This window comes from Bufo bufo, chromosome 9 (genome assembly GCF_905171765.1).
Source record: "Bufo bufo chromosome 9, aBufBuf1.1, whole genome shotgun sequence".
NCBI classification, from domain to species: domain Eukaryota; kingdom Metazoa; phylum Chordata; class Amphibia; order Anura; family Bufonidae; genus Bufo; species Bufo bufo.
This window is the reverse complement of record NC_053397.1, coordinates 173,540,603-173,554,921: the sequence shown is the minus strand read 5'-3', so window position 1 is coordinate 173,554,921 and position 14,319 is coordinate 173,540,603. Positions and strand designations below refer to the sequence as shown.

General features: G+C 43.5%; 1 protein-coding gene across 1 annotated transcript in view; it reads left to right on the top strand.

The window, feature by feature from the left end:
* NEK4 (NIMA related kinase 4) overlaps nt 1-10,190 on the top strand; it is a 60,158-nt gene extending 49,968 nt beyond the window's left edge. Inside the window, exons 14-16 of the mRNA XM_040407715.1 lie at nt 5,566-5,765; nt 7,159-7,292; nt 9,897-10,190. Coding sequence (XP_040263649.1) covers nt 5,566-5,765; nt 7,159-7,292; nt 9,897-9,989 — 427 coding nt within the window. The 3' untranslated portion in view covers nt 9,990-10,190. The remainder of the gene's footprint in view (nt 1-5,565; nt 5,766-7,158; nt 7,293-9,896) is intronic.
* Nucleotides 10,191-14,319: the final 4,129 nt, after the last annotated feature.

Here is a 14,319-nt window from a genome sequence, read left to right as displayed (position 1 = left end):
AATACATTAGTAGGTGCCTTGTATTGGCTTCCTCTGCATAATAAATGCCATTTGCTGAAGTGAGACAACCCCTTTAAGCAGATAATGTCGTATATCCTTGTACTTCCTTTGAACGTAATTATACCTTTTGCCTCCAGGGCATATTTTAGGGCATAGTTGACTGATATTCGCCATTTTTTTTTATCCAATGTCATTAATGTACCATTAATATTTATCTATGATCTGTGACTTCGTAGCAGAGCTTTTTACCCACATTTTGCTATACATTTTATTTTCATATACTTTATTGGCCAGTTTCTTCAAATGTTTCTGTTGTGTAATATCATGCACCAGATATTCTGAAGTCTAGCTTATTTTATCATGACGTGTAGTGATATATGTGGAGTCGTGATTTTTCATCCCCTTAGGCCTCTTGCACACGAACATATTTTCTTTCCGTGTCTGTTACGTTTTTTGTTTGCGGACCGTATGCGGAACCATTCACTTCAATGGGTCCGCAAAAAAAAAAATGGAAGTGACTCTGTGTGCATTCCGTTTCCGTATTTCCGTTCTGCAAAAAAATAGAACATGTCCTATTATTGTCCGCATTACGGACAAGGATAGTACTGTTCTATGAAGGGCCAGCTGTTCCGTTCTCGCAAAATACAGAATGCACACAGATGTCATTGTTTTTTTTGCGGATCTGTTTTTTACGGACCATGTGCAAGAGGCCTTAGATGAGGAAAATTTGCTTTTACCTAATGGGGTTTTTTGTGTTCCCCTGGATCAACATCCAAGTATACTATACTATGCTGTACTGGATTTTTTTTTTTTTTTCAGCCGTACAAATTGTTACATACACCTTTAATAGCTGTCGGCTGAATGCTTGGCCAACAGCTATTCCTCTCAATCCCCCATCATACACAGGTATGCTCAGTTCAGCCAAGCATGCACGTGTTCTCAATTAATTGCAGCTTAACTTCCTATGAAAACAAAGCGTCTGTCATATTGAAATTCAACATGCCTGATCCTTTTGTTAACTGACATCATCTGTGGTGGAGGGTTGGCACACCTCCATACACGAAAGTTGTCCTGTTCCGCTGAAATCAGTGGGTTTGTATCTGTATGGCCACGATCTGTCACGTTTCAGTAAGGGAGGGAAAACCATCCCGAACGTAGGAGGGAAAGGGGTGAGGGGAAAAGGCCTGGAAACTAGGGAAAGGAGCTGGTCACTTCCTAGAGAAACCCTAGTCAAAGTCCAGACTGACTGCAAATATGAACTAACCCTAGAGGTAGGTGAGTTCATACACAGGAACCTAAAGTCCTAATTCACCCTGTAGGACCCTGGAACTAATGTCAGGACAAGAGACAACTTGTTCTTCCAAACGGTAGGACGAACAGGAGTCTCCCTCAGGCCTAAACACATATGACAGGGAAAAGAGTAAAACAAGATAACCCAAACAATCAACAAAAGAGGAAGAAGACACTTATTTTCAAATAGCAATGGAAGCACAGGAACTCCGCCGAGATCCAAACACCAGCAATCCAAAACCAGACTGAAGCTATAAACCGCACAGCATGGTGGGAGAAGCCACAATACATAGGGAAGTATAAATGACCACATAAGCAACACCTGAGGCATGGGTTGTAGCCATCACCAGAAACAACACAGACACGAATTGATCCATAAGGAACCTGTCAGATCAAACCACGTGTTGCCAGTCTCGCTGATCTCCTGGCACCTGTCTCAGGAACGTCCGTGACACGATCACTATGTTACAATGATTTCTCTAAAATGCTGCAGTACTTTTGGAAAAAAAACTGGAATTTGGGCGCTATGAACCTGGTCGCAGGTTCTATTTAACCACTTCCCGCTACGCTAACGCCGAAAGGCGTCATTGCTGCAGCGCTCCCAGGCTACACTAACGCTGATTGGCGTCATCTCGCGTGAGCCGAGATTTTCATGTGAACGCGCGCACACAGGCGCGTGCGTTCACAGGATCGGAAGGTAAGCGAGTGGAGTCGCTGTAGATGCGATTTTTTTTTAACCCCTAACAGGTATATTAGACGCTGTTTTGATAACCGCGTCTAATATACCTGCTACCTGGTCCTCTGGTGGTCCCTTTTGCTTGGATCGACCACCAGAGGACACAGGCAGCTCAGTAATAAGTAGCACCAAACACCACTACACTACACCCCCCCCCCTGTCACTTATTAACCCCTGATCACCCCATATAGACTCCCTGATCACCCCCCTGTCATTGATCACCCCCCTGTCATTGATCACCCCCTTGTAAGGCTCCATTCAGACGTCCGTATGATTTTTACGGATCCACTGATACATGGATCGGATCCGCAAAACACATACGGACGTCTGAATGGAGCCTTACAGGGGGGTGATCAATGACGGGGGTGATCACCCCATATAGACTCCCTGATCACCCCCCTGTCATTGATCACCCCCAGTCATTGATCACCCCCCTGTAAGGCTCCATTCAGACGTCCTTATGATTTTTACGGATCCACTGATACATGGATCGGATCCGCAAAACACATACGGACATCTGAATGGAGCCTTACAGGGGGGTGATCAATGACAGGGGGGTGATCACCCCATATAGACTCCCTGATCACCCCCCTGTCATTGATCACCCCCAGTCATTGATCACCCCCCTGTAAGGTTCCATTCAGACGTCCGTATGTTTTTTACGGATCCACGGATACATGGATCGGATCCGCAAAACACATACGGACATCTGAATGGAGCCTTACAGGGGGGTGATCAATGACAGGGGGCTGATCACCCCCCTGTCATTGATCACCCCCCTGTCATTGATCACCCCCCTGTAAGGCTCCATTCAGATGTCCGTATGTGTTTTGCGGATCCGATCCATGTATCCGTGGATCCGTAAAAAACATACGGACGTCTGAATGTAGCCTTACAGGGGGGTGATCAATGACAGGAGGGGTGATCACCCCATATAGACTCCCTGATCACCCCCCTGTCATTGATCACCCCCCTGTAAGGCTCCATTCAGACATTTTTTTGGCCCAAGTTAGCGGAATTTTTTATTTTATTTTTTTCTTACAAAGTCTCATATTCCACTAACTTGTGTCAAAAAATAAAATCTCACATGAACTCACCATACCCCTCACGGAATCCAAATGCGTAAAATTTTTTAGACATTTATATTCCAGACTTCTCACGCTTTAGGGCCCCTAAAATGCCAGGGCAGTATAAATACCCCACATGTGACCCCATTTCGGAAAGTAGACACCCCAAGGTATTCGCTGAGGGGCATATTGAGTCCATGAAAGATTGCAATTTTTGTCCCAAGTTAGCGGAAAGGGAGACTTTGTGAGAAAAAAAATAAAATAAAAAATTTCCGCTAACTTGTGGCAAAAAAATAAAATTTCTATGAACTCGCCATGCCCCTCATTGAATACCTTGGGGTGTCTTCTTTCCAAAATGGGGTCACATGTGGGGTATTTATACTGCCCTGGCATTTTAGGGGCCCTAAAGCGTGAGAAGAAGTCTGGGATCCAAATGTCTAAAAATGCCCTCCTAAAAGGAATGTGGGCCCCTTTGCGCATCTAGGCTGCAAAAAAGTGTCACACATCTGGTATTGCCGTACTCAGGAGAAGTTGGGGAATGTGTTTTGGGATATAATTTTACATATACCTATGCTGGGTGAGATAAATATCTTGGTCAAATGCCAACTTTGTATAAAAAAATTGGAAAAGTTGTCTTTTGCCAAGATATTTCTCTCACCCAGCATGAGTATATGTAAAAAGACACCCCAAAACACATTGCCCAACTTCTCCTGAGTACGGCAATACCACATGTGTGACACTTTTTTGCAGCCTAGGTGGGCAAAGGGGCCCACATTCCAAAGAGCACCTTTCGGATTTCACCGGCCATTTTTTACAGATTTTGATTTCAAACTACTTTGCACGCATTTGGGCCCCTAAAATGCCAGGGCAGTATAACTACCCCACAAGTGACCCCATTTTGGAAAGAAGACACCCCTAGGTATTTCGTGATGGGCATAGTGAGTTCATGGAAGTTTTTATTTTTTGTCACAAGTTAGTGGAATATGAGACTTTGTAAGAAAAAATAAAAAATAAAAAGAAATCATCATTTTCCGCTAACTTGTGACAAAAAATAAAAAATTCTAGGAACTCGCCATGCCCCTCACGGAATACCTTGGGGTGTCTTATTTCCAAAATGGGGTCACTTGTGGGGTAGTTATACTGCCCTGGCATTCTAGGGGCCCTAATGTGTGGTAAGTAGTTTGAAATCAAAATGTGTAAAAAATAACCTGTGAAATCCTAAAGGTGCTCTTTGGAATGTGGGCCCCTTTGCCCACCTAGGCTGCAAAAAAGTGTCACACATGTGGTAATGCCGTACTCAGGAGAAGTTGGGGAATGTGTTTTGGGATATAATTTTACATATACCTATGCTGGGTGAGATAAATATCTTGGTCAAATGCCAACTTTGTATAAAAAAATTGGAAAAGTTGTCTTTTGCCAAGATATTTCTCTCACCCAGCATGAGTATATGTAAAAAGACACCCCAAAACACATTGCCCAACTTCTCCTGAGTACGGCAATACCACATGTGTGACACGTTTTTGCAGCCTAGGTGGGCAAAGGGGCCCACATTCCAAAGAGCACCTTTCGGATTTCACCGGCCATTTTTTACAGATTTTGATTTCAAACTACTTCGCACGCATTTGTACGTATAACTACCCCACAAGTGACCCCATTTTGGAAAGAAGACACCCTAAGGTATTTCGTGATGGGCATAGTGAGTTCATGGAAGTTTTTATTTCTGTCACAAGTTAGTGGAATATGAGACTTTGTAAGAAAAAAATTATAAAAATCATCATTTTCCGCTAACTTGTGACAAAAAATAAAAAGTTCTATGAACTCACTATGCCCATCAGCGAATACCTTAGGGTGTCTACTTTCCGAAATGGGGTCATTTGTGGGGTGTTTGTACTGTCTGGCCATTGTAGAACCTCAGGAAACATGACAGGTGCTCAGAAAGTCAGAGCTGCTTCAAAAAGCGGAAATTCACATTTTTGTACCATAGTTTGTAAACGCTATAACTTTTACCCAAACCATTTTTTTTTTTTACCCAAACATTTTTTTTTTATCAAAGACATGTAGAACAATAAATTTAGAGAAAAATTTATATATGGATGTCGTTTTTTTTGCAAAATTTTACAACTGAAAGTGAAAAATTTCATTTTTTTGCAAAAAAAATCGGTAAATTTTGATTAATAACAAAAAATGTAAAAATGTCAGCAGCAATGAAATACCACCAAATGAAAGCTCTATTAGTGAGAAGAAAAGGAGGTAAAATTCATTTGGGTGGTAAGTTGCATGACCGAGCAATAAACCGCTAAAGTTGTGGAGTGCCGATTTGTAAAAAAGGGCCTGGTCACTAGGGGAGTATAAACCTGTGGTCCTTAAGTGTTTAAGGGGTTTACTTGCCCTGTCCAACATATTCAAGCATTGACTTGAAATAGTTGCAAAAGAACAGGTCTTGTTTTAACTGTAAAACATTTTTTTTCTCAGAAAATACTCAGACTCTGGAGAAATGAACGATCTTGTAAATCTGATGACACAGACGTTGCACATGGAGAAAGACGACGGTCAAATGCCACAAGCTGCTTGTAAAGAATTCCGACTCAACAAAAGATACCGAGATACATTAATGTTACATAAAAGAACATCTGAGGAGCAAGAAGATATCTGCTTTCAAGACTTGGCGTTAGGTGGGCATATTCCTAATGATTGGCTAAATTATTCATATGGTGTACGACATATACGACGTAACACTGTCAACCACTAAACACAATAGGGTACGACAGGAAAGAGACATGAAGACGCTTTTAGGGTGCATTCACATGATCGTTAGTATTTTGCAGTCCTCGAAATGCAGATCCGCAAAAAATACAGATGACATCCATGTTGCATCCATTTTTTTTTTTGTAACAATGCCTATTCTTGTCTAGAAAATAGAAAAGAATCGGACTTGTTCTATCTTTTATTTTTGTAGGACTGCAGAACAGACATACATGGTGTGCTGTCCCCATTGAAATGAACCGGTCCGCATCCAATCCCCAAAAATTGCGTATCGGATGTGGAGCAAAAATACGGACGTGTGAATGGGGCCTTTGGCTGTGGACTAAAACTTCTGAAAAGTCTTCCAAAGGACTCATGCACACGACCGTTGCCTGGGTCCGCAAACAGCGGGTCCGCAATACCCGGGCACCGGCCGCGTGCACCCCGCATCACAGATGCGGACCCATTCAATGTGCGGTTTCTCTCTGTGCCTCCCCACCGCAAAAAAAATAGAACATGTTCTATTTTTTGGCGGTGTGGACAGATCACGGACATATTCAAGTTGAATGGTCTGGATCCATCTGTGGAATACGCATGGATGTTGCCCATGCACTGGGGACGCATGGTTAGGCATGGTTGGATAGCTTACCAGCAGAAACCAAACCTACATGGATCAGCTCAAGATTTAGGAGAAGCCGCAGTGAGACACCCATGACTGAACCAGTCTCCAGCAAAATTACATCTCCCAGCATTTCTTGACAGCCTGCGGATATCCGAGTGAGCTGGGAGTTGTAGTTTTGCAATAACTGAAGAGCCACAGGTTGGGGACCATGGCACTACGGCTGTACATTGGGTGCACCGCATGCAAAGGAGGTTACATGTGCCTACAGATATAGTAAATCAGACTCCAGTGTCCAAAGCTGTGGGACAGATTAAGCAGGTTTAAAGCAGCGTTTCATATTTCAAGGGCTCATTCAGACGTCCGTATTCTGTCCGCAAAAAAGCAGATCAGTTTTTTTGCGGACAGTTCAGCATGTCCGCAAAAAAAAACGGATTGCAATCCGTAGACTATAATAGGGCCATGTCCTGATTTTTCACTGACAAGTATAGGACATGTTTCATTTTTTTGCTGAGCCGTGCAATGGAAGAAAAGGGCCCCATAGAACTGAATGGGACAGCATCTAATCCGCAAAAAAACGGATCTGCATTTTTGCGAACAGCATACGGCCGTCTGAATGAGCCTCATTTAATAATGGCACCTAAGCCAGTTCTCCTTTGTACCAGTTTGATAAATGACCCCCATTGTTTTGCTCTTTTGCTCAGATAATTTAACAGTCCCAGAAAAATTCCGCAGAATGATAGAAGCTTTGAGGACTGATGTTGTGCAGGGACTGGGAATTAAAGTTCTGGAGGCAGTGTACAACGTCATGGATGAGGACGATGATTATCTAAAAGAGGTAAGTGATCGGATTTCTGCGTAGCAACATAAGCTGCATCCTTATCCGTGTCACAGGATTTGCCCTCGGTAATGGGACATGATAGCTTGGTGTCCTTATAATATCACATGGTAACACCCCAACTTAGAAACCGGTGAATGTCCAACCTGAAGTATCAAAATTATGTAGATCCAAAATGAAGTGCTGATTAGTTTCTTAACATGCCGCTATATCTTTTTACAGTAGGCTTAGGGTGCTTTCACACTTGCGGCAGAGAATTCCGGCAGGATCCGGCAATCTGGACGCAAACGGATGGCATTTGTCAGACGGATCTGGATGCGGATCCGTCTGACAAATGCATTGAAATAAAAAATGTTTGCATTTTGAAAGATCTGCGCATGCGCAGACTGGAAAGCCGGATCCGTTTTGCCGGAACACTTAATGCCGGATGCGGCACTAACACACTTCAATGTAAATTAATGCCGGATCCGGCATTCCAGAAAGTGATCAGCATTTTTGGCCGGAGATAAAACTGCAGCATGCTGCGGTATTTTCTCCGTCCAAAAAAACGTAAGAGGGACTGAACTGATGCATCCTGAGCGGATTGCTCTCCATTCAGAATGCATTAGCATAAAACTGATCAGTTTTTTTCCGGTATTGAGCCCCTGTGACGGAACTCAACACCGGAAAAAAAAACGCTAGTGTTAAAGTACCCTTATCTGAAACAAAGCTCCAAAACCCCTGCACAGGCATAGATAAAAAATAGTTATAAAAAGATGGAGCTGACAAGCTTACTGCATACTGTTATACACTGAACTCCATAAGGCTAGGTTCACATATGTGGCGCATTTTCAGTTTTTCTGTTGCAGTATAGAAACGAAAAAAAAAAAAAAAAAAGGAAGCGTTGGATCTGGCATATGCCAAACACCGCGTTGGACCCCATTAATGATAAGGGGGTCCATCAGGTTTCTGCAGCCTCTTCATTGTATGCCAGGCACAGCGCCGTACTCAGTCCCGTTTACTTGAATTTGACTGAGCTGCAAAAAGGCCATGAGACCTATGGATATGATGTAAGAGGTGCTTGGTCGAGCGACATGGGCCCTTCCAACGCTTATCTGCAGGGGTGTTGGGAATTGGACTCCCACTGATCAGATACTGTGGGGGCTCGACACTCGGATGGCGCCATCCATTGGATAGTGGGTGTGCTTGGTATTGCAGTTCAGCCGCATTCGCTTAAATAGGACTGAGCTGCGCCTAGGTCATGCGACTAAGGCCTCTTTCACACTACCGTTTTTTGTTTTTTTTCGTTTTGCGGGACGTTTTTTGCGTTCCGTATACGGTCCGTATACGGAACCATTCATTTTAATGGTTCCGCGAAAAAACCCGGAATGTACTCCGTATGCTTTCCGTATTTCCGTTCCGTTGAAAGATAGAACATGTCCTATTATTGCCCTCAAATCACGTTCCGTGGCTCCATTCAAGTCAATGGGTCCGCAAAAAAAACGGAACACATACGGAAATGCATCCGTATGTCTTCCGTATCCGTTCCGTTTTTGCGGAACCATCTATTGAAAATGTTATGCCCAGCCCAATTTTTTCTATGTACTTACTGTATACTGTATATGCCATACGGAAAAACGAAACGGAAACAAAAAAAAACTGAACAACGGATCCGTGAAAAACAGACCGCAAAACACTGAAATAGCCATACGGTCGTGTGAAAGAGGCCTAATGAAGGTGACATCACTGGCCTAGGGAGAGGCCACAGCACTGGGAACTCAAGCTGCTATCTGACGTCATCTGGAGCATATTATACAAGGCTGAAGCAGCTATACTATAGTGAACTGAGTGCACGAAAATGAAAGAGGACTTGTCGGCTCTGCTGACATGCCTATTCTAATCTTAGGACCCTGCATTGTATCGTCCCTCTGCTATTCCTCCTGGAAGTTTCTAAATAGACAGCAGGCAGTTATGTACGTAGTAAGGTAATGATTGGACTATGTCAGTGTGTTAGGACATGTCCAGCCATGAATGTATTCTTGCATTTTAAAGAGGAATAACAGAGGAGCAGCACTGCAAAGTGTTCTACGGAAAGATGAAACATTATTTGTACTTTCTCAGGCCTCATGCACACGGCCGTTGTGCGGCCGTTCCGTGCCTTGGGGGCCGCAATTTGCGGTCCCCAATGCACGGGTAACGGCCGTGCAACGGCCGGGACGGATTGAGACCGATTTCAACTTGAATGGGTCCGTGATCCGTCTGCGCCGCAAAAAAATAGAACATGTTCTATTTTTTTGCGGTGCGGAGGCACGGAGAGAAACACCACGGAAGCACCACGGAGTGCTTCCGTGCCTCCGTTCCGCACCGCAGCTCCGGATTGGGTCCGCATCTGTGATGCGGGGGGCACACGCACGTGTGCATGAGGCCTAAATCAGACATGCCAGGAGAGCTGTGAAACAGGTTGGAGCAGCCAGTTTCACATGATTGCAAGGAATTTTATTTCACATACTGAGGCCTAAAAAAGTTTGGTTCTGCCCTTCTTTAAAGGCGACTTGATCTGCTTTGTGATCCTCCGTTTCTGCTCCTCTATCCACTTCTAAATGCTTGTCTTTTTTTCCCTTCCAGTTGCAGTTACAGAAACTCCTGGGAGAGAAGTACAGCAACTACAACCTGAAAGTTCGGCAACTTAAGTTTTTTGAAGAGAATTCAAAATTTTAAATGACCATACGTTTTGACACTTTTTTTTTTTTTCAAGAGGTCATTTCCTCCCTGTGTTGAGGGAATATATAAATGGCAATATATTTTAATATTGTCAGATTTATACAGAATTTGTTGGATGGCCGCAGAGCTTTTTTATGAAGATTTGTAATGGACTGTGAAGTGCATGCTGCGATTGCACGCTTATTTGACTCAACCTATCAATGTCTGTGTTTTTTTTATATTAAAATCAATGTAACCCACTATGTACCTGTATTTACTACCGGTTACATCTGCATTTTCTGTAACATTGATCATCTGTGATGTACTATATGGCAGTAAATGATTACTAATGTACAAAGTCGTCCTGGATGTCTAATAAGTGAATTGTGCCATCTGTAATAACAGCCTGTGAGTATATAACACTTTCATGGTTTACCCAGCTATACCGATATGCATTGCCCATTGGTTAGTCCACTGCTCAGATGGATCACTTAGGCCTCATGCACATGACTGTGTCTGTATTGCAGTCTGCAGACCACGCATCTGCAAAATGCGGATACCATCTGAGGACATTCTGCAATTGTCACACTCCCATCACCAGAAATGGCTGTTTTTGTCCGCAAAACGGATGCAGATAGCGCTAGCATGACATCAGTGTGCTGTCTGATTTTTTTTTTCTGCAGATGACCGTCCAAACCGCCAAAAATAAGGATCAGATGTGGATCCTAAATATGGTCACGTGCATTAGGCTTAATAGTCTGTTCACATCCTGTAAAAATAGCGCTGTACGCAATGCTATTTTTCTGTCAAATGTGACAAACCCTCTAACACATGCTGTGAATCTGCCATCACTGCTTTCTCCAGCACAGAGGTAATCACTGATTTAGGCCTCATGCACACGACCGTTGTGTGTGTCCGTTGTTCCGTTTTCCGTGATTTTCTGCGGACCCATTGACTTTCAATAGGTCCGTTGAAAACTCTGAAAATGCACCGTTTGTCATCCGCGTCCGTGATCCGTGTTTCCAGTCCGTCAAAAAAATATGACCTGTCCTATTTTTTTGACGGACAACGGTTCGCGGACCCATTCAAGTCATTGGGTCCGTGAAAAAACACAGAGGCACACAAGATTGTCATCCGCGTCCGTGATCTGTGTCCGTTTTTTTCCTATCATTTTCAAGGCAAACTTGACTTTTTTCACTTTTCATGTCTGGTGATCCTCCAAAAATCAAGGAAGACACACAGAAAAAAAAACGGACACGGATCACGGAACAACGGAACCCCGTTTTGCGGACCGTCAAAAAATACTGTCGTGTGCATGAGGCCTTAAAGGGATTGTCTGGGTTAAAGGGAACCTGTCACCGGGATTTTGTGTATAGAACTGAGGACATGGGTTTCTAGATCGCCGCTAGTACATCCGCAATACCCAGTCCCCATAGCTCTGTGTGCTTTTATTGTGTAAAAAAACGATTTGATACAGATGCAAATTAACCTGAGATGAGTCCAGCGTGAAGGAGCCCAGTACCGCCCCGCATCCTCAGAATCTCCTCCTTGCTCCCCGACATCAGAAAGCTAGAGCGCCATAATCTCGCGATGCGCGAGCTAACGCATGTGCAGTTTGTTCCCTTAAGCTGATGCCAGCACAGGGAAGCAACACTATGCCGACACTGCGCATGCGCTAGCTCGCGCATTGCGAGATTACGGCGCTCTAGCTTTCTGACGTCGGGGAGCAAGGAGGAGATTCTGAGGATGCGGGGCGGTGCTGGGATCCTTCACGCTGGACCCATCTCACTTACAGGACTCATCTCGGGTTAATTTGCATATGGATCAAATCAGATCAAATTTTTTTACGCAATAAAAGCACACAGAGCTATGGGGACTGGGTATTGCGGATCTGCTAGCGGCGATCTAGCAACCCATGTCCTCAGCTCTATACACAAAATCCCGGTGACAGGTTCCCTTTAAAGGAGAAGTTGCTAAAGAGGTAAGGAGTAAATGTGTTTTAATGGTAAACTGTACAACTTCTACTTAAAGGGAACCTGTCAACCTGGAATTGCTGTGCAACTTATGTGCGGCATGTTATAGAGCAGGAGGAGCTGAGCAGATTGATATATAGTTTTGTGGGAAATTGTTCAGTAGAACTTGTCATTTAATTAAAATTCCTCTTTTCATTCTGAACTTAGAAGTCCAGCGGGCTGTCCTACTTATTGACCCCCTCTGTGACTGTGCATAGAGGAAGCAGTCAGTCCCTGAGAAGGACCGACCACTGGACTCCTAAGCCCAGAATGAACAGAGTTTAAAATGAAAAAAATTACAAGTTATACTGAATATTTTCCGACAAACCTAGATATCCTTCTGCTCAGCTCCTCCTGCTCTATAGCAGGTTTCCTGCAGACTGGGCTGCATGTTCAATGTGGCAGGTTCCCTTTAAATAGACTTACAGGTACACCCACCAATCACCGTGGAAAAGATGGAGCATTTTCTATTATGGTTGCCGCTATGTGCGGTCCGCAAATTGAGAAATGCACATGGCCGGTATCCATGTTTTGCGGATTCGCAATGCACTATGGCCGTAAAGCTGTCTTAGTTGCCTATAGCAATCAATCAGAGCGCAGATTTCATTTCCCTAAGGGCTCTAAAAAATTTTTAAAAAGAATTAAAGCTGAGCTCTGATTGGCTGCTCTGGGCCCTGATAAATATAAACTTCTACACATAGAAAATGCATAATTTTTGTAGCAATTTCCACTGTCTGTCAAAATGTGCGACTCGTGTAAAACGGGGCAGGGACCTCAGCGGCTTGTCACATTTACCAATATGTGCACCAGAAATCTACGCCAGCTCCTTGCCGGCATAGATTTCATTCTCTGGTGAATGGACCTGCTGAAAAAGTAACAACATTTTTAAGAGGCCACGCCATGTTTTTTTATTTAGACTGACATAAGAAATACCAGCTGTAATAAATTTCCCCAAAGAACTGGACTTTCTTTCTAGGCCACACTGATTAGACAAGATGGTGAATGAGACTTTAGCTTATTATTTAACACCCTATTTTTTGTTACTTCATCTCCACTTTTCAAAAGCCGTAAGTTTTAAATTTTCCGACAACATAGCTGTGTGAAGGCTGGTTATATAGTAATAGTTTAGCACTGAGCGGGAAGGGGTTAAAGTCCAACTGTGCATTTGATGAGTTGCCTTTGGTGTAGCATAGGTACATTTTTGTGACATATTTGCAAGGAACTATCACTTTCTTTGCAGAATCGTATTCATTTTGTCTTTTGGTATTCAAGAGAACTGCATAGAGATGCAATTAACATCTCAGTATGATAGGAAAAAAAAAAGAAAAAAAATATGATAGAAAAAAAATTAAATCTATGCAACGTACTCCATTCAGTAGGGGGATATGCACTAGAAACAGTACAGATGGGATACCTTCTTGGCGCAAACACAACTTCAATGGATGTTGGTAAAACTCTTCTTTTATTTTGATATTAGATAATAAGCGACAACGCGTTTCGGAGTAATTATACCCCTTTCTCAAGTCTGTGGGGTCCGTGCTGATGCAGCAGTTTGGATCATCCATATGTGAGAAACTACCTTCTCTGCATCAGCATGGACCCCACAGACTTGAGAAAGGGGTATAATTACTCCGAAACGCGTTGCCGCTTATCCAATATCAAAATAAATAAAAAAGTTTTACCAACATCCATTGAAGTCGTGTTTGCGCCAAGAAGGTACCCCATCTGTACTGTTTCTAGTACATATCCCCCTACTGAATCTCACATCACTCCCCTGGAGTACCGGTTACTCCACTCATGAGGATTGAGAAGTACCGGCAGCACCGACCTACCGCCAACACGAGTATTGTGCCCTTTAGATGCACAACAATTAGCAACCACCCCTTTTTTGTTTTCTTCTTTTTAATCTACTACTCCATGAGCGCCTCTCCCTTTCTCGCCACACGTACCATCAATTCAAAAGTGGTAAGTGTCCGAATTATGACTGATATACTTGCCAAGGAAAAGATCACCAGCTCAGCCCAGAATGGCACCTCAGCTTTAGGGTCCATACACATGTCCGTAGAATGAGTCCGGATTTCGTTCCGCAGCGTTGCGGAACGAATCCGGACCTACTCATTCTCTATGGGGCCGGAGCGCGGCCCCCGAAAAAAATAGAACATGTTCTGTTCTGTTTTCCGCAATTGCGGACAAGGATAGGCAGTAGTATGGGGGTGCCGGCCAGGTGTATTGAGGATCTGCAATACACTACGGATGTGTGAATGGAGTCGGACCCTAAGACAGACCCTAGCTCAAAGAACAAATTAAATGTAACAGGCCAAAAGAACAACAAAGTG